Source organism: Peromyscus leucopus, chromosome 15 (genome assembly GCF_004664715.2).
Source record: "Peromyscus leucopus breed LL Stock chromosome 15, UCI_PerLeu_2.1, whole genome shotgun sequence".
Classification (NCBI taxonomy): Eukaryota; Metazoa; Chordata; class Mammalia; order Rodentia; family Cricetidae; genus Peromyscus; species Peromyscus leucopus.
Genome location: NC_051076.1, coordinates 16,010,322 through 16,035,348, shown reverse-complemented (window position 1 = coordinate 16,035,348; position 25,027 = coordinate 16,010,322). Strand labels below are relative to the sequence as shown.

Below are 25,027 nucleotides of genomic sequence, written 5' to 3'. Positions count from 1 at the left end.
TGAGATGGTGAGGAACCAGAAGCCCCTGGGGCCTCCCTGAAGGCTCTCACCTGACCTCCCACTCAGGGTGCGATAGCCACATTTCCCCAGCATCCAGACATGCCCAGGCTAGACTGAAAGCACCCTTCTGAAGAGAAATGGAAATTTGGGCTGGGAGTTTAAGATCTCGTCTCTGGGGCTGGAGATGTAGCTCAGTGATAGAATGCTTGCCCAGCATGCATAAGGCCCTGGTTCACTACTCGATACACCACAAACATAAACACATTATATGTATATAAAGATCCTAACTCTATCTCATTAAGACTGTCTCTCTAGCTATTACATTTTCCTCTCTCAGACCCCCTGGTAAGATCTTGAGGCAGAATGAATGTTTATGTGATGATGATGATGATGATGAAGGAAGAAGGGTTTTTAGCTACCAAATTCAACAAAGTTTCGGCTCATTCCTTGAGTGTCATGTTCCTGACTGACATTCAAAGTTGAAAGGCTTCTTTGAATTGGTCTTGTTTGCTATCACTCTGTTCTGACACCCTAATAATTTTCTCGTTCTGTTATGGTAATCCTTAACAGACACCCCTCAGCCTCAAGGGAAGGCTCCCCATTCCTAGCTGTGCTGGACACGCTGAAACCCAAGCAGTCAGGGCCAATTCTGGAAGGGTTTTTGGTTTTGAAAGGGAGTGGGAGACCTGGAGAGGGTCTGCCTGAGGATCTGTTCCTAGTGACATCCTGGGGTGTCTGTCTAAAACAGTGGCCTGTGCGTGCGCTAGGCTCCTGGTCAAAGCTGGCCAAGGTCTTTCCCTGGCCCTCTGGCCTATGTCCTGGCATTGTCCCTTTCCAGTCCGTGGTTCCCTTATTAGGTTGCTCATGACTGTGGGTGGTGTTTATTTTCTTTCTTTTTCAATAGGCTCAATGGTTCCTATGAGGCTCTTGCTGGAGGCTCCACCATTGAGGGCTTTGAAGACTTCACAGGTGGCATCTCTGAGTTTTATGACTTGAGGAAGCCCCCAGGCAATCTGTACCACATCATCCGGAAGGCCCTCCATGCGGGATCTCTGTTGGGCTGCTCCATTGATGTGAGCCTCAACTCTTACCTTTTTCTCTTTTCTCTGATGACGTGTTGGTTTACAGTGCACAGGAACTGGTGAAGACCTCATGAATGGGTGGGAACTAGGCTTAGTCACATTTTAAGATTATGTTTTGCTGGTAACTATTGGAGCCACTTTAGTATGGCTAGGCTCCTCACGAGAGCACAGCCTTGTCTCCTGGATCCTAGGCCCTATCTACTTACCCTCTGTTTGCTAAATCATCTTATTCTTTGGGAAAACAAATGGTGGCGCACGCTTTTAATCCCAGCACTCGGGAGGCAGAGCCAGGTGGATCTCTGTGAGTTCGAGGCCAGCCTGGCTACCAAGTGAGTTCCAGGAAAGGCGCAAAGCTACACAAAGAAACCCTGTCTTGAAAAAAAAAAAAAAAAAAAAAAAAAAAAGCTGACAATATTTGATGGACTTGGAGATGCCTGAAGAAAAGAGGAGGGTCCAGCCCTGACAGGAAGATTGGCTGTATGGAATGCCAATGTGGCCTTAGAGATCAGGTCTGGAAGCCATCAACCTGAGGGCCGGTTGTTATCTGTCTACCCAGATGCTCTCTCTTCCTCTCTGACTGTCGTGATGGGTAGTTTCATTTGTTTGTTTGTTTCTGAAACAGTGTAACTATGCTCTCAGTCACACTCTAGGCTCCGCAGCCACTCACTCCCTGCCTGACTTGTTAAAAGGGGTCGTCTAGAGATGGGTCTCTCTGTCTGTGAGTTGTTGCTGACCCTGTACTCTTCCCACCTGGGAGAGCCCTGGCCGTGTGGTGTACTTTTAGAAAGCACTGTAGCGCTGACTTCAAAGAGGTCAGCGTCAGCCTCCCTGACTGGACTCTCTCTTTGACCAGGCCTCAGGCGCAGCCGAAGCAGAAGCTGTCACCTGGCAAAAGCTGGTTAAGGGTCACGCATACTCTGTTACCGGAGTCGAGGAGGTAGGATGGGGTTAACATGAAATCTGGGGTGTCCCAAGAAAGCGGTAGGAGATCCCGCTGAGAAGTTTTGCGTTGCCTTTGAGCTTTCCTGTTTACTCAGGGCAAGTTTCTCTCTGGATGCAGAGCCCCAGACAGATGTGCAGTTAACTCGTGTTCACTACAGGGTACCCGCAACTCTTAGCTTCTCAGAGGACGGTGTCTGAGCCACCCTCACCCCAGCTGTCTGGCTTTAATTAAATTTGCCTCTTTTCTGAGGTGTGATCAGAAAAGTTATAGGGACTATCAGTTAGATTCTACACACATTCCAAACAAATGTTCATGTAGGCAAAGCAGTATAAACTCATAGGAGTCCCTAAAAGAAGAAAGAATTTCTACTCCAGTGTTCAGGATGATATTTAATAATGAGAAGGCACATAGATAGTCTTCATTCTCTGGCCCCAGCACGGCCTGTAATATTCATGATTTTTATTTCATATGGTCTACCTACATCCAAATGGGGTTTGAATAATTTGGTTTATAGTTAAAAGCATAGATATAAGTGGACGATAAGATAAATGTAAAACACATCAACCCAGAAAGTGTCACAACTGAGAAATACATTTTCTTTGGGTTTTCCAGTGATTGTGCAGAAATAGCCACACACTGAGTACTCCAGCTCTCGCTGCTTATTGTAGTGATGGCAGTACTCACTACACATCTTTCTATTGAATGTGGTATTGTTAAATCAAGTCAACTCCGTAAACATGAATGGAATGTGTGAGGAAACTATGGGCTAGTGTATGATGCAAATGATGGTGATAAAGACCTAATAGACTGACCTGCTTGTGCAAATATGTGCTAGCATGTGTGCAGTGGTGCATGGGGACCACACTCAAGTGCTCATTAAATAGTGGCATGAGGTAGTATCTTAGTCCTTATCTGTTACTATAGCACAATACCTGAATCTGGGTGATTTATAAAAGAAAGAGGTTTTTTTTTTTTTTTTATCTCATGCATTTGGAGTCTGGGAAGTCTAATACTGGGTAGCTTTGTATAGCTTCATAACAGTGTCAATTGGAAGGGTAAGTGGGCACATTCAGAAGAGAGACAAACAAGAGGAGATTTGCAATATAGCACCTTTAGCAACTAATCCAGTCCTGAGAGAAGGAGAACTCACACCAGAAGAATGGACTCAGGCTTGTAGGAAAGACATGAACCCCATCACGTGTTTTAGAAAGCTCCACCTGCAAACCCCACAACAGAGGTGACCACATTTTACCACAAGTTCCTGAGGGCATTTATACATTTAGGCTTTGGAGACACTCTGCTAGGCTCCTACGATTTTCCTGGAGAGAGGTGAACAAGCATCTACTCAACCCAGATAAGGCACCAGGGATGACAGATCAAGGAAACAGTTCCACCAGACCCACCTCAGTAGACCAGTGGTCATGCTGCGCTGGCTTACAGAAGCCTGGATGACTCAAAGGCAGCCAGTTGCAGCACCAGAAAGCTAGCGTGGGTGACAATACATGAAAACTGCATCCCTGGAACTCCTTGCTTGACTTGCAGGCAGCACCCAATGAAGAACCTCTGCTTGCTCTGCAACTGTCCACTGCTTTTACAACCTTCGGGAGGGGCTTTGTGAATCTTGTAACTTTCAGGAACTTCCTGGGCTCCCAAGTTTCCTTTATTTCCCAAGTCTAATGAGCTTTCTTGAGGAGGGGATAGTTATACAGCTAACTAGATAGTCTTGAATAACTGGGCTTCTCTGGATCTCCTATTGTTGAGGTCAAAGTGTGAAGTTTAAATAAAGCAACCATGCATTTGAAATGTTTAGCACTGTGCCTAACCCAGTAGTAAGCAATCAATAAATGTTAACTTCCACAACATTGGCATTGTTTAGGGAGAATTTATTAGAATGCTGTCTCTGATATTCAGAACAAGTTCCAAGTTAATCAACTGCAAAATCTAAACCTAAGTTTAAGTAGATACATAGTTGGTTTTGTGGTAGACTCACTCTTCATTTGTTCTAATAGCTTGTGAAAGCAAAATATTTGACCAAAGTTTAAACACAGCATGGTAAAGAAAAGGAAAGTGTGGTCTTTTGGAGACATTTGAAACACTGATCACCCTGGGCGCAGCAGCAGTGTGGTGATTTGCCTGTGTGTGGCTCTTGCAGTTGGATTTCCGTGGCTGCCCAGAGAAGCTGATCCGACTGAGGAACCCGTGGGGTGAAGTGGAGTGGTCGGGAGCCTGGAGTGATGCGTAGGTCCCTCTCTCTCTTTCCTGAGGCTCACCTTCCCTGTGTAAAGATGTCACGTAACACACACCATAGGCAACTAGACCCATTGTTCAGTGGGTTCTGCAGCACTCGCTGTCTGTAGGTTACGCAACATGCTGTGGAAATTGTATTCCATGGTTCCAGGTTGGGAAAAGCAGAATAGAAACCACTTAGCCACAGTTTTTGATTAGGGATTTCTGCTTTGGCACTTGGAAATTTGACAGCTCCATGAAATTTTGCCTAGTGTTAAAGGCTTACCTATTTCCTACCACACTGGTTACTACAAGGTAAAATCAACCACTCACAATCTGATATTTTCCTGCCACAAACACTATTCTCCTGAGTATCAAGAAAAAAAAAAAAAAAAACCAAAGATGTTGGGAGAACCTTGATCCTGGGAGCCATGGCCCACTCAGGCAGTGATGAACGGGAGTGTCACTTACCCCATGAGTTCCTGACTAGATGGGTGTTGATTACTGGGTGGAAGGACAGTCTTTGGGCTGCCCATCTACTGATAAGGGAAGTCAGTCCAAGGAGATGAGGACCTGCAATGTCTATACTCTGGCGTCTATGTCCCTGATGTCCTCTACTAGCCAGAGACACAGTCTGGGCTATTTATCTACTGGTAGTTGGAGAAGGAGGACATGGACGCTCTTAGGTGACGTGTCTGAATCCCATTAGCATCCAGCTGTGTTTTGCTGCTGTTTAAGTTTGAAATATCAACGATAACAACAACAAAATTCAAACCAACTGGGAGACCAGATTAGATCTAGAATTCCCAATCAGATCCCCTAACTTTTGCTTGTAACAAGCACACTGTGGGACTTGGTACTGACTGAATGGATGTTATGATGGCTCCAGAACACTTTTGCTGGTCTCCAAGTGTTTAGAAGCCAGCTGGAGGGAAAGGCTGGGCCCGGCTGTCTTCTTGGCTGGGGAGGAAGGAGAGAGACTTTGGCTGGGTGTGCCCAGGGAAGAGCTTCTGTTTGTTTTTAGGACTGATCCTGACACCATTCACTTATCTAGCTATGCATTGCAGGAAAACCCAAAGGTCAGGCCGCTATAGACGGCATTTGAACAAAGTGTATGGATATTACCACAGAAGGGTCACCAGCAGGACACCGGGGAACATTACTTCAAGGAAATCCCCATAACAATGGGCCTGATAATCAAAGCTGTAGACCGAGGAAGTGGACAGTGTCTGTGTGCCCGGAGCTGGCTGGGTCCTCTTATAAATTAGTCCACCCCAGTCTGATAGAGGGCAAGAGTGACAAGTTACTAATGGATACAGCAGTACCTGCCTTTCTTGTGACGGGACTCCTTGTTCCAATGGTCGGAGGTCTGTGGGTCTTAATTGGAATGTAAAACTTACCCGGAGAGTGAAATTAAAATAAAGTCATTACGTTTCTGCTGCATGCCCTGGCCGCCCCTGCAGGAGCCCATGTCCTTGGCTTCTTCTTCTGTCCCCTTCTTCCAGTGGTACACTGCTTCATACCAGGTCCAGCCTGCCTTCTTCCCTTGATGGGGGTGCATCCCATCTGAGGTGCTTCAGGGCCATGTAGCTGCAGCCAACAGCTTGCATCCCAGCCATGACCACCTCTGGCTCCTCTCCCCCACCTCCACAGTGCACCTGAGTGGAATTACATCGATCCCAGGAAGAAGGAAGAACTGGCCAAGAGGGCAGAGGATGGAGAGTTCTGGTGAGAGGCTGTGTGCTGAAGGACTGTCCTTTTGGTGGTCAGTCTGGTCTAAGGTACTCAGGAGGACCAGTCTCCAGGACTTCCAGGACTGTGATGAGGTTCCTAATTCAGGGGCCACTATTATTTCCTGCCCCCTTGCCCTAGTATAATTCTCCTTTATTCTCATATCTAAAGCCTTGGGACCCAGATCTCTGTGCCCACAACAGGACCTGGCCAGCAGCCTGTCTGCCTGTTGTGAGTCTAAAACAATGATCTCCCCCCCCCCCCCAAATTCTAAGGCCTAGCTTACAGTCAAAACAGTATTCTTTCCTTTGCCTGGGATGGGAGGGGGTGTCTGTGGAAGATACAATGTCTTAGAGGCTATCTCCACACTGGATATCATGGAGAATTCTTCATAAATGAACCTCTACTGGGCTTAGCTGGCTTAGCTGTGATCCAGCCTAGAGGCGAGGGCTGCCCTGGCATCCCGTCCTGGGGGAGTCCCTTTGGTTCACGGTTCCAACTCTGTGTGGCTGACAGATACAGGAGGGAGATTCTTTAGGAACTGAGATGCTGACCACAGTGACGCATTTAGACGGTAGCTCTGTTTGCTTGTGTCACTGGGCTGTAGACGGAGGGAATCCAGACCGTCTAGAGCTGCTGGAAGACAGGGCTCTTTCCTGGGCCTCCAATCTCTCTTCCAGTCCAGCCCACTTCACTCACTCCCTTCCGGTCCCTCTGTTCTTCAGGATGTCCTTTTCGGATTTCTTGAAGCAGTTCTCTCGACTGGAGATATGCAACCTGCCCCCAGACTCTCTGAGCAGTGAAGAGCTCCACAAATGGAACCTGGTGCTCTTCAATGGCCGCTGGACACGCGGCTCCACAGCCGGAGGCTGCCAGAACCACCCAGGTGAGGCAGAGGCCATCTGGCTTTTCCTGCCGGGGCTGCATGGCTTCTAACATGGATCTTGGGATAATGAGTGCCCGCGGATCTGAGGTCCTGTTTCTTCTCTGGCTTGGAGGCCAGGCCGGCAAGGGTGGACAGCGGTTCTGCAGCTGTCCACCTGAGGCCTTGTCTCGGCTCCCGTGTGTTTAAATCATGCTTGCTTCAGCCACCCCTGCTCTCCCAGCATGCTGCTTTTCACAACCTGTTCTTGGACCATCTACTAAGGCCTCCTGGTCTTCTCTTGGGTTTCTGCCTGCCCTGCCTGGTTCAGCTGGCTGACACCAGCCCACTGAGCTTGGGAGTAGAATGGTTAACAACGTCGGCAGACAATCTAGCACTTCAGTGGGCCGCACTCAGAAGGGCAGCCGTTCTGCTTTGTGCTGCCTGAGTTACGGCTGAAGGGGTGAGGCTGTGGGGGTCAGGAATGGACATACCCAGGCTCTGTGTGGGTCATGCTCCATTCTGTGGCAGGGGAGGTCATCAGCGATCCCTCCCTGGTGGGGATACTCTGGGGTAAACCACTGCTTTTGTCTTAACTCTGGCTCCCTTAAAGGTGAGAGTCGCCTCCCTGGTTCTCCCAAGATGACTAACGTGTACTTGTGTAGACTCCTCCTAGGTTGCGTCCACCGAGATAGCTGCTGAGGAAACAACCGAGAAAGGACCCCCAGCTCTCAGGAGACACAAAGGAAAGAAAAACACACTCCCCTCTTGAGAGTCCCCACCTCCCTGCTTCTCTGGCTGCTGTTGCTCCGTTGATTTGTGTTGATTGACTCGGTGTCTCCATGCAGGGGTCAGGGGCAGCCGCCGCCGCTTTCTTCCCAGCCAGAGCACCGCATGCCGTAGAAATGGTAGCATTGTAAACCCCCGTGTGGGTACAGACGGAGCACAAGGTCTTACCTCCTTCCTCATCCATCTCCATCTGGCTGCCAAGATCAGCTGCTGACAGACCTGGAGGGGGAGCTGGTGGCTTGCCCCCATCAGTCAGCTGAACAGTTGTGAGGCCTGAGGGGCACTCCTTTCCTGGAGCTTCCGATTTTTTCAGCCCTCACAATGGTTCATAATTCCTACCTTCCAACTCGCTGGGGCACAGTGAGCATTGTAACTCCAAGCGCACGAGGACTCGCTTTGTAAACTGTGCAGTGTTATACAAATGGGATGTATTATTTTTATGGCCCATTCTCTTCCTCTAGTACTGTTAAGGAGTAAACAAAAAATGTAGGGATTGCAGTAATGCTACATTTGGGAGAAATTAAAATATGCTCACCATTAACAAGCTCTTAGAAAAGACATAGGAAATTCGCATGGATCATTCTGGAAGCTCAGAACCATGGGGGGTGCCCAAGGTATCTGCACGCACCAAATCATAATCCCATCTGCGCTGCCAGCTAGCTGTCAGGAAGAAATGGATTGTTCTTGCCTCGTGGTAATGGAGTAAGTACAGAAGATTACCGAATTTTCTGTCTCCCCTGGAATTCACAGACACCTGATCTTAAAATCCATATACACCTGTGCCTTGAGTGAAAAAAAAATCTAGAAACGGAGGCTCTGAGGAGGAGGAATTGAATAAGTACTCTCACTGTTACGGGAAAAAAAAATAATGAATGGGCCTTGGACATATGTGAATGCTAGGCTGTCTTATAGAGCTTGCACCATCATGCAGAGATTGTAAAAACACCCGCTGACCCCTGCTCACCCTAAAACAAACACTCCTCCCCAATTCTTTGTTGCAATTGAGTGCCTAGCATGGCGGAGTCTGTCAGACCTGTCTTCTTCAATTATATATACTCTCAGCTTAATTCAGTCAAAGAACTGTTGTGTGTCTGTGGTGGATCCCTTAGGCTTCTCTTTGCTTAGCTTGGGTAGTTGCTAAGTTGAGAGATCTTTTTCAAAAGTTGTCTTTGAATAAAGGTGTTATGTGTGTGCGTGTGGAGTGTTGCTTTGTGCACGTGTGTGCGTGCACTCTTGCAGATGTTAGGTGTCCATGCTGTCTCTCATTCACCTCTCCTTATTCATTCTCTTTCACCCTCTGTCTCTTATTCCTTTGAGACAGGGTCTCTTACTAAACCTGGAGCTATGCCAACAAGGCCTAACAAGCCTCCTGTTTGTATCCCCCAATGGCACTGGGTTTACAGGCACATACATTGTAGGCTTTCTTAGACCGCCAGCCCCCAAGTCATGACATGGAGACTTATTATAAATTATGAATGCTCGGCCTTAGCTTAGGCTTGTTTCTAGCTAGCTTAAATCAACCAATTTCTATTAATCTGTTTGCTGCTCTGAGGCTCATTTACCTCATCTATCTACTGTCTATTCTGCTTTTTTGCTTCCTCTGTGTCTGTCTGTCTGGCCCCTGGCTGGCTGGCTCCTCTTTACTCTTTGCCCACCAGCCTTGTCTATTCTTCCTCTGCCTTGCTATTGGCAATTTGGCTTTTTATTGGACCCATCAGGTGCCTTAGGCAGGCAAGGTGAAACAGTAACATATCTTTACATAATTAAACAAATGCAGCATAAACAAAAGCAACACACCTTTACATAGCTAAACAAATATTCTATTCTACAACATTTACCTCTTTTTGACTAAATAAGAAGGAAAGGATTTTAACTTTAATATAGTAAAACTATATATAACAAGAATAATTATCAAGTAAGAGTTGCATTTACAATATCCAGTCCATTTATATTTGGCAAATTTAGAGAAAATACTCCATTATTTGTCCTATCTTGGTGAACCCAAAGTTTTGTACCTAATTTATCTTCTGTCATAACTAAGGGAAACTGTAACTATAACTATCTAGTCTTCAACTCCATCAAAGGCCCCAGAAGGATATAATATTACCTGAGTAAACAGGAAGTGCAGTGTAAGCCACTTCCAAAACTATAGAAATGGCAGAGACATCTGGCTGCCTGGACAGTCACCCAAGGTTCCTCTGCAACATGAGGTGTCCATCTTCAGCCTATAGCCCTAGAGGGTCTGGCAGAAATTTCTATGAAGCAGGAATTTGGAAGGACTGTCCTACCTTGTCTTGGCAAAGTTCAGCAGTTGCTTTCCTTTGTGTCCTGCATGTCCTGTTTGGATGGTATAATGTTAGTAGTAAAGGAAAGGACAGTTTCTTGCCCAGGTGGCTAGCTTTGGCACAATGAAAGCAAACTCCATGTGGAGATTCTTCAACGCCCATCTTTCTTTTATGAAGTTGACTGATGCTGCCAGGAGCAGATGTGTCTCACTTCACAAAAAGCCTTAGGTTATCGAGCATTTTAAATGCCATATTTTGTCGGTCTCTAAAGCATTTGAAGATCACTATCTATCTAAAATGTATCTGTTTAACTTTGAAAACATACCTAGCATGACTATAGGTTTGATTATTATAGATGACTAACTCCTAGCCTGCATTTCTTAATTATACCTTACATTTTAAAATGAGCTACATAGGTAGAATACCTTAAATAAGTGTAGAAACATACATACAATATAACAAAATCATTTAAATTTGTATCAATATACCAAAATCCATACCAATATAAAATATTTGAGATTAATAGTTGTCTTTTTACCATTTATTCCTATATTGCCCCTAAATGATTATATTTATAACTCACCAAATGACCAAAAACCACCCATCACACCTCTTGAGAATGTGAGTGTGGTGTTCTCTAGACTGCTTCCTGTTGTCTGGGGGTGACAGTATCTCCAGGGGACCCTGAGAAAATTGAGACAATGGTCAAGTCCTGGGGAAATTAGTTGTAACATTTTTTTTTTGTCCAGTCTCAGAATTGTTCCCATGCAGAGGAATCAGTATAAATGTCACATGTCTTGTAGGGTTATTTTTGTTGTTGTTATTTCTTTATGTCTGTAGCCAAGACTTTCAGGAGGTCTCCCCTGATCAAACCTGATCTCTCTTAACCTTGAAGGAATCTACAGCCTTTCATTTCCTGTGGAAACAAAAAGCATCACTTATCCCCCACCACAATACATCTTCTGAATTCCATTTTAAAGTTAAGGCATCCCTAAAGTATCTAGGCTGGTTTAATTCAGCAGTCGCTGTTACAATCCAGTGTCTTTCAGCAGCTGTCATTTGCTCATCAGCATTAAAAAAGTTAACACCATGTAGGATCCAGATTCCCTGTGTATTTCCCATCTTTAAGTGGCCTTTCCCCCTTATATTACTTTACTCTCTCTTTTAAAGACTTTATTATTTTTAAACTGTTTTTTTCACATGACTGTCTATACCCATTTTCTTTTCTTTCTTAAGAACTACAAACATTTTTAAAAGCGCTAGCATGTTTATAGGTATTTTTGGTCTGGACCTGCTTTGCTGTCCGCCTGTAACGTTCTCTGACCATGTGAGCCAAACTTTAAACTTGCCTTGTGGCTTAGTGCTGGTGGTTGGCCCTCCCTGCTCGGGTCTGTGAGAGCTGAACTTTATGCCCCATGGGCATGGCCAAGAGCCGCATGTACCTGGGAGCTGCACTTAACCACCCCAGCTCTTGGTGCCTGAAATACAGCAGGTGTTTAGTTAGCTCGCTGTTTCTGCTTAACATGTTGCCTGCTCAAGTGCTCTCTGTATGGCAGGGCTGTGCCTCTGTGTGCTACAAGCACCAGGCTACTAGGAAACCATTTTTCCCAGCTCCCTTAGACCCTAAGTAGAATTATGTGCCCCACATTGGGTGCCAAATGTTGTTTTAACTTCAGCACGTTGGCTGTGCCTTAATCTGCTGCTATCTCAGCCAGCAACTGCAGCTCTGCAGTTACTGGTCTGCTTCTCTAGCAGTGGCCTGGCAGCTCAGGATGCAGCCTGGTGAGAATTCTGCTCCTGCAAGCGCGGCTGCTAAAGGTAGCCTTAACTAAATCTCTAGCCGTCTAGTTATGAATAACACTCGAGATTCAAAGGCTGGGGTGAAAACCTTCGAGCTCAGAGAGGCTGAGTAACAACTGCCTAACCCTTTCTCCTTTCTGTTGTCCATGGAAGACTGATGCTCCTGCTTTGCCAAACCAGAAAAGGCTGAGCCACTCCAAGCTCCACCTTTCTACTTCCTGTGACTCTGTTTCTCCCGGATGCCCTCTGAGGTGCTATGATTACTTTCTGTTAACTAGTTGCTAATTCAGCTTCCTTACCCACGGTTAATTTTATTTAATTAGCAAAAATGCAAACTTGGGGTTCACAGTGTGTTCTAATATCCCTCAACACACATGCATAGCCACAACTGACATTTTGACATGGTGCTGGGATCTGAACTCGGGTCCTCTTGCTTGGAGGACCCTCTACCCACTGAGCCACCTCCCCAGCTCAAAAAGTCATCTTTTTAAGTATCAATAGGCAGTGTAGCAGGAGTGCTTAATGACATTGTGATTTCTCTTACATTATTGAATGACTTGTCTGGAAGGTCGTGTGTCTCATAAGCAGGCGGTAACACTGGACATCACTGGAGGCCCATTGGGCTGAGGGATAGAGGATGGGTCTCAGGGCATCATGGGGTTGTAATCCAAAGCTGGGGCTTCTCCTGGGCTTGGTGGAGCACATGACGGTCAGATGGCTTTCTAGCTAGGAGGCAAAGGCCTTCTTGGTTCTTCTGGGACGCTGTTGTCATCCATCCCAGAGATACACTTCTCTCTAAAGAGCTCCTTCCAGGTGGAGTCTTCAGCTAAGAACAGGAAGAAAGGAAGATTTCCAGGAAGGCAAGATATTGCTTCCTGGTGCAGTCCAGAGCAGCCTGGGATGGCAAGATCTCAGGTTTCACCACAGTTCTGGGCTACTGGTTGATCAAGCAGACGAGATAGACATTCTAAGCATCTACCTGTGGGGTGGAGCCGGGAGGTGGGGGTTGCTTCCCAGTTCTACTGGGCCAGACAATCTGACCAGGGTTACCCTTTCATTGGGACGGTGGAGGCTCCTTCATTCTTTCTTTTTTTTTTAAATTTCCATTCTTCATCTCCTCACCCTGTTGGACCATTGTCCCTGGATGGTTTCCAGCCACTTACTGGACCAACCCCCAGTTCAAAATCCATTTGGATGATGTGGATGAGGACCAGGAGGAGGGCACCAATGAATCCTGCTGTACGGTGCTGCTGGGTCTGATGCAGAAGAATCGCAGACGGCGGAAGAGGATCGGCCAGGGCATGCTCAGCATAGGCTATGCCATCTACCAGGTACAGCTGAGTCAGATTCCTCCATCAGGGTGCACTGATGTCTTCGATCTGGATGTTTCAGTCAATGATTGGAGTTCATTTCCCCTATTGCTCAAATACTCTTAATATGATGTTGTCCTTGCTCCCTTACATCCATAGAACTCTTACTGAGGCCTGGATTCCATAGTCAGAGATTCATCCCTATGGCTGGAATTTCTGCTGTTAAGACTGAGATATGCACTAACTCATTGCACCTTACCTGTCAGTAAGAACTCAGTGCAAATTTGCATATCAGACTCTTTTCCAAGAAGAGGTGTCTCAGGGGCACAGGAGCCCAAAAGATGAGGGAGGAAAACATTTGAGCAATAAAATGCATTTCAGAGTGGGAGCAGGTGGCTGGATACAGAAGCCACATGTATATAGTCCCTTCTTCCTTCCATAGGAAGTCGCCTGGAAACACACAAGGCACCCGCTTGGGTCCGAGGGACCACACAGCCTTTTTCGGTTCTGGAGTCTCTGGATTGGGGAACACAGCTGGTTCTTGTCTCAGACTTCAGTCCCTAGTTCAGGATGCCAGGCTTCGCCAGCGACTGCCTCTCTGTGGTCTTCGTCTCCCTGACACAGTAAATCAAGTCTTCAGGGCTGACAATCCACCTAGGACCATGCTACCGTCTACTTCTTTACCCAGGCAAAGACTCCATAAAACATATCCTATGGGCACTCAGTTTTTAGCTTTTTGGTATAATACAAGTGAATTTCTTGGTTTAAAAATACAATTCTAATCAGGAAGACCCAGAGCCGCTAGGAAGCCCAGCATCTCAGTATAAATTAATGCACATAAAATAAGCATTGTAATAAATTTTGAAACAAGGAAAAATTCAGTTGCCAGGCCCATACCATCTCCCTCCAGCTCCATTTATTCTAGTCTTAAATTTAAGGTTTCAGGTGTGCGTGTGTGTGTGTGTGTGTGTGTGTGTGTGTGTGTGTGTGTGTGTGTGTGAGAGAGAGAGAGAGAGAGAGAGAGAGAGAGAGAGAGAGAGAGAGAGAGAGAGAGAGACTAAAACAAGTTAAGGAAGGGTTGTTTTAGCTTACAGATCAATGCACAGTCCACCATGGCAGGAAGTCAAGGGAGCAGGAACTTGAAGCAGCTGGTCTGCGAACAGAAGAGAACAGCGACTGCACACTGTTTAGCTCCCTCTCTGCACTTACATACTCCAAGATACTATAGGGTAGGGAATGGGGCCACCCACAGTGGGCGGGTCTTCTTATGTAAATTAACAATCCTACACAAGCCCACAGGCTTATCTTCTAAATGACTCGCATCTATCAAGTTGGCAATTAACACTAACAATGTATGTATGAGTGTGCATGTGTGTGTATGTATAGTGTGTGAGTGTGTGTGTGTGTGTGTGTGTGTGTGTGTGTGTGTGTGTGTGCAATTGGAAGAATTGGGGGTGGGGGTGGAAAATAATTGCTACTTAACAGCAAGAGAAAAGAATTGAAAGTAACTAAGCTCCATTTTACTCCAGCGTAGCTCTTCCAGTCCTGTCTAGGCACAAATACTGCAAACCCACCCTCACTGCTTACAGAGATAGTAGCCCTCCCTGCATGCACCCCAACACAGCAAACTTGCCTGAGCCTCTGCTCCGTGCCATGTGCAAAGCTGGACGCTGGGGACACTGAGTGCTAGCACACAGTCCCTGTCCTCTGGGTGCTCCCCACCAGGAATGGGACTCTGATGGCAGGGCAGAGGGGATCTGTGATGGTGAGGGAATCTCAGCTTCGTGCTGGGGGAGCCTTTAACCAGGTCTACAGAAGATGACCTGGGTTTAAAAGGTGGAGAGGAGAGAACATTCTGGCCTGAAGGCACGCCATGTGCTCCCTGACAGCTTAAAACTCAGTGACTGTTCCAGAGAACCAGCAGTTGGCAGGGACAGTTGCAGGGTGAGCCACTCAGGGATGGTGGCCAGGGCTCTATCTGTCAGGCCTCCTTCATTGTGCCAGATCAACAGAACATTCTTTCTCAATAGTTGTGTGTGGTATGGTGTTTGCACCAATAAATAATACACACAGCATGTCAGTTTCATGTATCAAATTATAGCCGTTTATAAAATACTCCAGTGTATGTGATCTGTGGTCTCGCTTCTTGTCATTGGAGGCATATAATTTAGAGCCTGAACTCTGTGAACAGATTGATTTTAAAGTCAAATTGAGGAAATAGATGTCTGGAGCAGCTGGGATAAGGGGAGTAGCCGGGGTGAGGGGAGCATCTGGAGTGTGGGGAGTAGCTGGGCTGCAGGGAGCAGCTAGGGTGTGGGAATTAGCTTGGCTAGTAGGGATATCATATTTTCATCCCTGCCGGTGTCTCCCTTCCCTGGCTGTAACTGTCTGAAACTAGACTCTAGCCTGAGGTTGAAAACCTGTGGCCAGTTGAGAAGCTGCCAGGCACCCCTGAAGGTAAAGAGCCCCTTTCCTGCCCTTCCATTCTCTGTGGGCAGTGGCTCTTCCTGTCTGGCTCAGGGGACTCAGGACCAGGTAGACTCACAGCATATTGTCAGAAGCGTCCAGGTTGTGGAGGAAAAGCTGGCCAAAGTAATTACAGAAGCTCCTCATGGGTGCAGAGGCCTCTGTGTGGCTGACTGTGTTTTAAACTCCAGTCCCTTGACCACTCTAGCCCTGCTGAGGGGATGCCAGGCAGACCCTACTTCCCCTCAGAGTGTAAGGCGGTTGGACAATGGGCCTAAGCTGTCAGTATGCTCTTCTGGATCCAACAGCCTGTGGGGGGGGGCAGAGGAGGGAGGACCCAGCAGGACTAGGTCCTCTTTTCCAGCCCGACACGGGGGCACTGGGCATAGCAGGGCTCCCCCTCTGGGTCCGAGAGCTCTTCTCCATAGTCGACACCTTCAGCTGTGTCCCAGAGAGCTGCAGCTGAGCTAGTGAGAAAGAACTCACTACCTCATGTAACCAAAGCGAAGGGCAGAGAGGAAGGATGCTTGGGGCGAGGGAGTCAGGCTACCTGAACACTTTCTCTCCGCACCCTTCTCTAGTGTCAGTGACGTTCTCCTAGTCTAGCTTTCTTCACAGCCCAATGTCACCAGCATAAAGGAAGGAGCCCTTCCCTTCCAATTTAAAAATCTGGGAGGAATCTCTCGTAGGCCTAGTTTGAGTCACCATGGCTGAAGACAGGATCAGTTGTGACTTAAGTTGAGTGGAATTTTCTTTCCAGCCAAATCCTTGATCTGGCAGGCCAGGGTAGGAAGTCTCTGGGAAGAACTTGGATCCAATTTAAGCTCAAACATATTACTTTTGGAGTATTTGGGAGATCCTGGTAGATTACACAAAGTAAAAATAGGGGCATCCTCAGCCCCAGATTTCGAAGACTCAGCAGTCTGCATATGGCCTTGAATCCACCGAGCAGTTCCTAGTTCAGAAAAGCTCACCCCCTTTCATTTCAGCTAGAACTTCCTCCCTGTGTGTGGCTGTCTGTCTGTCTGTAAGTTGTAGGAAGAGATGCCCAAAGGGAGGGGCTTGAGCGCTCAGGTGACCTGCTCTTGTCTTTTGCCCTACAGATTCCAAGGAGGTACGTGAGTATCGCCTGCACAGAGACGATCTTCATTCAGTAAGAAAGGGCATGCCTGCCTTTGACTCCTTCCTACAATGGAGTCAGGCTCTCTGTGGATACTCTTTTGATCTGGTGAGCTGGTAGCCCTGAGAGCCAGTGAGAACAAGGCCAAGTCCCACCTGTCAGGCCCTTTGGGAAGGGGACAGGGATGATCCTTGCCCTATATGAATGGTGGCTTGCTCTGACTAAGGTGACTGCAGCGTGCTATAGGTCCCTTCTTGTCTGGCCGACAGAAACAAGTGCCCTGGTGGCTGGTTAGAGAGGGAAGTGCCAACTTCACCCTCTGCCCTGGCCTGTCCCATGCTTCTCAGTAAGTCACAACTGGTTTAGGGAATCCCATCAGTAGTGTCCTTATGGTCTGAGGTTCCCACTGACCTCCCGAGCCTTGGTCACTGGTCCCACGCACCTCAGCTGATGGAAGCACTCCTGAGAGGGGACCTGCATGGCCCCACAGGAGAGCACAGTCAGCACAAAGCAAGGACCCAGAGTGTGCTTGCCCAGGGCCGTCTCAGCTGCAGCCTAGGAAGTCTTAAAAATCTCAGTGTACAGGCTACATCCCAGCAAGTTATATAGCAGCATCTTGGGGTCAGGAGAACACAGGCATTCTAAGTTTATAAACAGCCTTGACTCCGATGTGTAGCCATAGCTGGGTTTTGACCTGGAGTCAATTGCACTAATTATGCAGTGGTGTGTGATGGGCTGCTGCCTTCTCTCCTCTGCCAGGTTCTCTATTTGACCAGGGATGTGGGTAGACCCACAGGGCCCAGATTTATAGGCTTGGGTTCAGACTGTGTTCCCAGATTGGGTCACAAATGCATGCTATTTATCATGGAGGGCACAGCAGGGTGTAGTGCATTATTTTCACTACTAGGAAATACTGGAAACCATACCCGAGTTAAATGTGGTTAATGGTGGTTCCCGTCAGAGATGCTCCACCGATTTGAGTGTGGGGTCCTGTGTATGAGTGGCAGAAGTTTCTCCAAGGGCGCCCACCACGACCTTGGTGTAGATCCTGTGATTTGCGAGTGTCACAGAGACTTCTGGTCAAACTTGAATTTGCCTCAATCTCTAGTGGGATCGTTAAATCACACACCATTGGGCCTCACGTCTATAGCATCCGGCTCTATGGGTCTGCGGTAGATATAACAATTTGCACACGCCCCACCCCGCGGGGTTCACCTGTTGACTTCAGCCTCACACTTTGAGAATCGCCGTCAGTTGAGTCCACTTGATCCCCACACCATCACTGCTAGCTGAGTTATGTCAAGGGAAGACACGAAGGCCAGAGATGCTTGACACCTAACTGGATGGGGGTCTCTGATAGCACAGAAGAAACCCAGTTCTTGCCTCAGTGGCTCCGGGTCCCACTCCACTCTGGCCTCCTAAACAGGGATTATTTGGTTGGTTCCACCCTTGGATTTTTCTAGAAACATCTGTTTGTCCTTCCCTAGACAAGCCCAGATATCAGTTAGCTGCCCACCTGCACTGACAGCTTCTTCTCCTGCTGGAATCTTTCCTCCCTCATTTCCATCAGGGAGACCAAGAATGACATTCAGCTTGCTACACTTAGATGTTGGCTGTGGCCCTGTGGATGCCCCGGCACGCTTCCGTCCAGGGTGGAAACATTTTCAGAGAGAATCCCAAGCGTTGTGGCTGTCCTAATTGTCACCTGGAAGGATCCCTGAGGAGTTCCAGGCAGGGCAGTGACAGGGGACAAGGGGGTCCTACTTTTGTCCCCCCCATCAGCAGCACTGAGATTCAGAGGAGGTCTGGTGACCATGCGTGGACACGGACCACTCCAGGGTGGGTATTTCAGCTCTTGCAGCTTGCCTGCACCTGCCTCTGTCATGGGCATCATGTAAAGATTGATTGCAAAGACGCAAGGCTCTGGGGAGGCTTAATTACGGCACCACGTGTCGGCACCTGTGTTTGCGGAGCGCTCCGCGGTTAGTAATTAGCCCATGTCACACGCTGGCAGCCTCCTCCCACCCTTCCTCACAGCAGATGCGAGGGAGTATCTTACCCTTTCTGAGGAAGAGCCCCCATCCCCAGGAGGCCAGGAGGGAGCCAGAACAAGGCCTGGATATCTACCTTCTCTGTCTCCCTCAGAGCCTGGTCACGCTAGTCGCCTCACAGAGCACGTCACTTGAGGACCAGGGTTAAAGTTTCCTTCTTCAGCCCCTGATCTGGACTGGGAGAGTCAATGCTGTTCTCACAGACAGCTGCGGAGTATTGGCTGCTGCCATCGCCAGGAAAGATATGCAAAGCCTACACCAGACACCCCAAGCTCCACTCTTCATCTAACTGGGGAGACCTAGAAGGCAGAGGGACTGACCAAGGTCACAGTTAAGGCCAAAGCCTTACGGGGCTTGACACTCAGGAGGCACTCCAATCCATTTAATGCTTGAGACACAGTAAGGTAGCTTATGGCTGGACTGAAAGCCTCCTGGTTCTTACACATTAGGGGCAGGGAACAATCCCTAATTTGACAGGGTTGGGCTGAACTCCAAGGAGAAACTGACTCTGCCCATTGCTTTGCACAGCTGGAGAGTCACACAGATGCACATCTGGGCCAGAACTTCTTCCTGGGCCGCCAGCCCTCTGCTGACTCTGGCATCTACATGAACCTGCGGGAAGTGTCCGGCCGGGTCCGACTGCCCCCAGGACAGTACCTGGTGGTACCATCTACCTTTGAGCCCTCCAAGGATGGTGACTTCTTCTTGAGGGTGTTCTCAGAGAAGAAGGCCAAGGCTCTGTGCGTCTACTTTGTGGGGGCATGTCTTCTGAGTTAGGCCACAGGTGGAATGCAGCATCGGGAGGCACCCACTGCTGAGTGACCTGCCCCTGGATCTTGGTTGATGGTTCCAGAGGAAGTCTGAAAGCATGGCACCTCCGAGGGACCTTCCCTGGGTGTGCTTCCTGCTGCTTCCTCTTTCCTCTGTAGTACTGGGAATGTCCTCATCCAGAAAGGTCAAGGCTGAGGAGAAGGGCACCGTCAACAGCCTATTGACCAGCTGCCTGCTGCCTGGCAGAGGCTTTTGAGATCTGGGGCAGGGATGTGTACACAGTATACACATACTCAGTATACATACTATACACATTGCACACAACCCACATACTATATGTACATTAGACATATATACAACATATGTACCAAATATATACCATTTATGCACCCCCCATCTTTATGTACACCGTATAATACCACATACACACTATAGATAAACATATACACATGTACAGCATGCACATCATGTATATTATGTATACACACAATACATGCATCAACTACATAACACAAACATGTAACACACAAAACACACATATATTATACATACCATATCATATAAACATACCACAATATATGTTCCCAGAGCCCCTTGGGCAGATAGTGAATCTCCTAAACAATCTTGCTGTGATGATGAAGGTCCTAGAGACCCTTGGGCGGACTAGACAATTCTGGACACAATTGGACTGATAATGAAGATTCCAAGGTCCCTGGTACAGATTGAGTAGGTCTCACTGAACCTTTAGAAGATGGAGAAAATTGAAGTTTCCTGGAGAGATGTTGATGATCCCATGCCACACACCACATACATGCATAACACACACCATTTGCTTCAATACTACATTCCATTCAGTATGCACATATACCAATACATAAATCACATACACACACCATGCATACATCACACATAGAATATTCACAGAGACATCCAGAAACTATATACATACCCCATGAACCACATGCACCATGCACACACACCATACCACAATCCTGATGCATATCACACACATACTGCACATCCCCCTGCCCTGTACCCACCCGCATACTTCACATTCTCCGAAAGGCTGGCAGAGGATCTGGCAGTGAGGTTTTCAGAAGAGAGAAGGGTAGCAGCTGGGGTAAGATGGACCGTCTCTCAGAATTCTCCATGCGCAGCACTCTAGAATCCACGGGAGAGCAGAAACCCTTATCTCCAATGAAAACTTCCGGGTGGGTTGTGGGCTGGGGCAGTAAAGGGGAAGGATTCTTTTCAGGGGCTCAGCTCTACAGTTTTGTTTTGTTTTTTAGCAAAAACTGAAAAATCCTGGGTGTGAAATCAATTTCCCAGTAGAGGAAATTCTCTCTGAAAGAACCCAGCCATTGGCTAAACTTCCTTTTCACATTTAATTCACTTCTGTCTGGATTTCAGGGAAATGGGGGACGCTGTAGCTGGAAACCCACACGAGGTACGATGTAGTAGTAGTACTTTCTCGCCGGGACCGCCAGCCCCCAAATAGTGATCGGAAGACTTATTGTTAATTGTGAAAGCTTGGCCTTAGCTTACCCTTGTCCCACTAGCTCTTATAACTTCAATTAACCTGTTTCTATTAATTCACATTCTGCCACGCCACTCTTTACCTCTCCTCCACTCTGTATGTCCGACTCCCTCTGTGTCGCACTGGCGTCTCGCCCACGCCCAGATTTAATCCCCCAAGTTCCTCTCTCTCCTGGTTAGTTCTGCCTAACCTCTTCCTGCCTAGCTATTGGCCACTCAGCTCTTTATTGAACCAATCAGAAGGTTCCTTGGCAAAGACACATCTTCACAGTGTACAAAAAGATGATCCCACAACTGTGTGCAATCCTGTTATGCTAAGCCTCACACTACTGCACCGCAGACATTCAAGTTTCTTATTAATTTAATGGAAGTTCTTTATATATTAAGAATGGTAACATTTTATTTCTCTGGGACCTAGTACTATAATGTCTAAGGAGTGATGCCGGAGGGGCTGTTCATATTCTACACACATACACATAGTCACACATGTGCACATGTACCCTCTTGCATGCAATCACATACATGAACGTACATGTGTGTGTGTGTGTGTGTGTGTGTGTGGTGTGTGTGTGATATCTTTCTGCTCCATGGCCCAGGGGTGAGGGAATGACTTCACGTGACACAGGTCCAGCTGCACCCCTCTGCTGTTGCCCCAAATGGACTGAGTATCTGTATGCAGCTGCTACTGAAAGTGCCCTCTAGTGGCTGAGCCTGCCTTTCTGAACAAATGGCAGGGGGTGGACACGTTCTATTATTGGAAATAACCAACCGTGTAAGCTCGTGTTTCTACAGATGAGTGGAAACGTCCCACCTGAGCATCCATCTGCCTGGGGCTTGGGTTTGAGTTCATCTGGCAGGAAATTCACTGTCATCTGCTCCATCTTCCTGCAGTTAGTCTCCATGCGGTGCGGCTGCTCCCAGGGTCTGCAGTCCGCTTGTTAACTTCCCAGCTGCACTAGTTCCGTCCTGGGCTCCGCTCTTGAGCGCTAGCTGCAGGCGGTAGCTCGGGGGCTGCACTCCCAGGCTCTTCTCATTCTCACTGTGGGACAAGGAATGTTAGAGGAGCCACAGTGTGTCAGGGCAGACACCACAGAATCTACAAGTCTGTTTCGGTTTCTGTTAACTGAGCCAGGCTGGCAGAGCTCAATCCTGGTCATCACTGCAGCTCCCTGTCTCCATCTCCCGTGGTCTCAGAAGTCTCTTCTGGCCATCGATCTGTCTTGGCCATCCTGTGATCTGATCATATGTTCCTTCACAGGTTATAGTTCACAGGCTGCTGCATTTGCTGTAGCTTGGTAAAGCACAGGCCTTCAGGCAGAGAGCATTCTGTGGTCTCCAGAGCATGATGAAGGAACCATACAAGGGATTCTGGGATTCCAAGGCCTGGGACTTCCAGCATATTCTGGTTCACAGAAACTTTCATTCTCTTCCTCTCTGAGTCCACCTCTGTCCCAACATATATACACCACACCACACACACCAAACTTTATACACATTCCATACACACAAACTCACCATACTCCACCACAACCCCCATAAAACATACCACACATGCTACTATACACACACCACATTCATCACAGATGCATACTATATACCACAAAATCACTACATACACATACCACACATTCATACTGTATATCACATACACCACATAATCACCACATATACATACCACATGCATACTATATACACATCACATACACATCACACATACATACTAGATACCACATATACCTATCAAAAAATATCACACATGTATACTCATACCTACCACACAGACTGCATACTTTCACATACACACACCATATATGTATATATATATACTCCATCATAACACCGATACATACTGTGCATGTATAATGCACACATAGCCAGACTTACGCCACATACACACTACTCGCATGTATTTGTACATGCCACACCCATACACAGCACACCACAACCTCACATGTGTGCACAGCACACACACTTCAGGGGTAACGTCTTTGTTGAACTCAGGACTACACAGGAATTAGGAAGGCCTTGGCCTTCTGGAACTCCTGTGTCCTCATCTGCAGCTCATGGACAGTTAGAAATTCAAAGGGCCTGGCTGCCTTGCCTGGAGTGAGGGAGATTCTCGGGGTGAACCGGCCACTCTCGGGGTTCAGATGTATGCCTTTGAGCAGGGCTGCTAAGATGACATCAGCCCAGTGTCGTCACAAGACTCTTTCCTTGCCTTTGTCAGGCTTACCACATCATTGCCATTCTACACACATTCTACCCGGGGAGTAGACACACAGAGATAAAGAGCACAACCTGTTCACCACGCTCTGTGTTTACTCACAGACCTGGGGCAGTCTCCAATGTGCTCCAGGTGAATGAATGAACACTTTTGGGGTCCTTTGTCATTTATGTAAACACAGCCTCCCATTCCTTGGCTCCCAGCATTCCCACATCCTGTGGTATGGTTGCCCTTTGTTGGCAGACTGTCTGATACAGACAGCGTCTGTCCGTATACGCACACTGGGTTGTTATGTATGTGCCTGAGACATGGTCTTGCTATGTAGCACAGGCTGGCCCTGAGCTCCCTTCCTCCTGACTTTGCCTCACATGGGCTGGGATTCAGGGTGCATGGCTCACTCAGATCTGCCCTTTCAAATGCAATTTCATACCTTTTCTCCCCAGAATAGTAGAATATTATGCTCCATCTAGAATTTATGGGCTTGTCACTAGACTTTAAAGTGCATGACACGAACAGTATAACGACTTTCTCTCCTGAAAAACCACTTGAAATTGTATGTGCGAAACTATTGGTTTTTTTTTTCCTTTCCTTCTAAAGAACCCATGTGTGGCTTTGGGTTTGTGCATCTTGTGTGTGATGGTAGCATCGGTAGCCTCGTGGTAGAGCCCTGGAGGCTGAGAGAGTGGGATGGAGGAGACAGGAAGTCTCATGGCCTACCAGAGTGGGTGTTTTCTTCCTGTACAAATCTCCAAGTCATGGTTTGGTAACTCATTCAGCAGTCTCTGGTTGTCACACTAGAGGATGGTAGAGGACATTTGAATCTTGGGTCGATCATGCGTTAGCTGGGTGATCTTGGCCCTTGACACTTAACTGTTTGTTTTTCTGTTTTTACTCTATATTCTTTAGCAACATATTTAGATTATATCCACCCCACTTCTCCTCTCCAGTCTTCCAACTTCATCTTCCTTTCTTTATCCCCATTCTTCTCCTTCACAACCCACTGAGTACAATTAGTGCTGCCCGTAAGTGGGAGTGGAGCCATTCATTAGTGCATGGGCAATCTACCATGGCCCATTGACTGAAGAAAACTGACTGACCTTCCCTCCATCAGCGTCCATCATTAGCATGAGACCCATTAGGGTCTCATGTACCTCTCACCTCCCCAGCCTCTGGCTCTTACTATCTTTCTGTGATGTTACTTAGCTCTCTAAACCCTGGTTTCCCCGTATGTGAAAAGTGTATAGTAATGAGACCACCTAACAGCGTGGTCACTCTAAGTCACAGGCAGTAAGCAGGGACAACCCCATTCCCGCCACTGTAATTTACGAGTTACAGCGTCATTAAGCTCTCCTGGGCTTTGTGTACTTACCCTGGGGATGGCTTTGGAAAATCAGCCTGGTTTCTGGAAAGCTCTTCAGGCTCTCTGGAAGCTTTGTCCTTCCCATTCTGTCTGGTGATGACAGTCAGGGATGATTTTGAAAGCATTCGGTCACAGGCATCCACAGAACGGTTTGTAATTTTTAAAGGATTGACACACACTAGCTCTCATTTGATTTTCAGAATGGCGCTATGAAACAGTCTCAGGTAATCTAATATTTGCATTAGGAAGTGGATGCTCAGTCTGCAGAGACAGGCTCCAGGAAGCGGCCTGTCTGTACTTTGGCTCTCGGTCTTCTGGCTTCCGGTTCTGTTGTCTCTACTAGGTTGTGGTCTTAACTACATTTCAGCCTTTTCTTTTTTCCTTTGATTCTGCAAAAGCTAGGAAAACACGTATAAACAGTCTCATAGTTTTCATATGATTTCTGGAGTTCAGATCCCTATGAGGTTGTTG

General features: G+C 47.4%; 1 protein-coding gene across 1 annotated transcript in view; it reads left to right on the top strand.

Moving 5' to 3' along the window:
- Positions 1–25,027, top strand: part of Capn8 (calpain 8) — a 48,017-nt gene that overhangs the window by 10,440 nt on the left and 12,550 nt on the right. Inside the window, exons 4-12 of the mRNA XM_037211076.1 lie at positions 905–1,073; positions 1,936–2,019; positions 4,178–4,263; positions 5,905–5,979; positions 6,708–6,910; positions 12,874–13,049; positions 15,686–15,746; positions 16,598–16,722; positions 19,194–19,418. Of these exons, the coding sequence (XP_037066971.1) occupies positions 905–1,073; positions 1,936–2,019; positions 4,178–4,263; positions 5,905–5,979; positions 6,708–6,910; positions 12,874–13,049; positions 15,686–15,746; positions 16,598–16,722; positions 19,194–19,418 (1,204 nt within the window). The remainder of the gene's footprint in view (positions 1–904; positions 1,074–1,935; positions 2,020–4,177; positions 4,264–5,904; positions 5,980–6,707; positions 6,911–12,873; positions 13,050–15,685; positions 15,747–16,597; positions 16,723–19,193; positions 19,419–25,027) is intronic.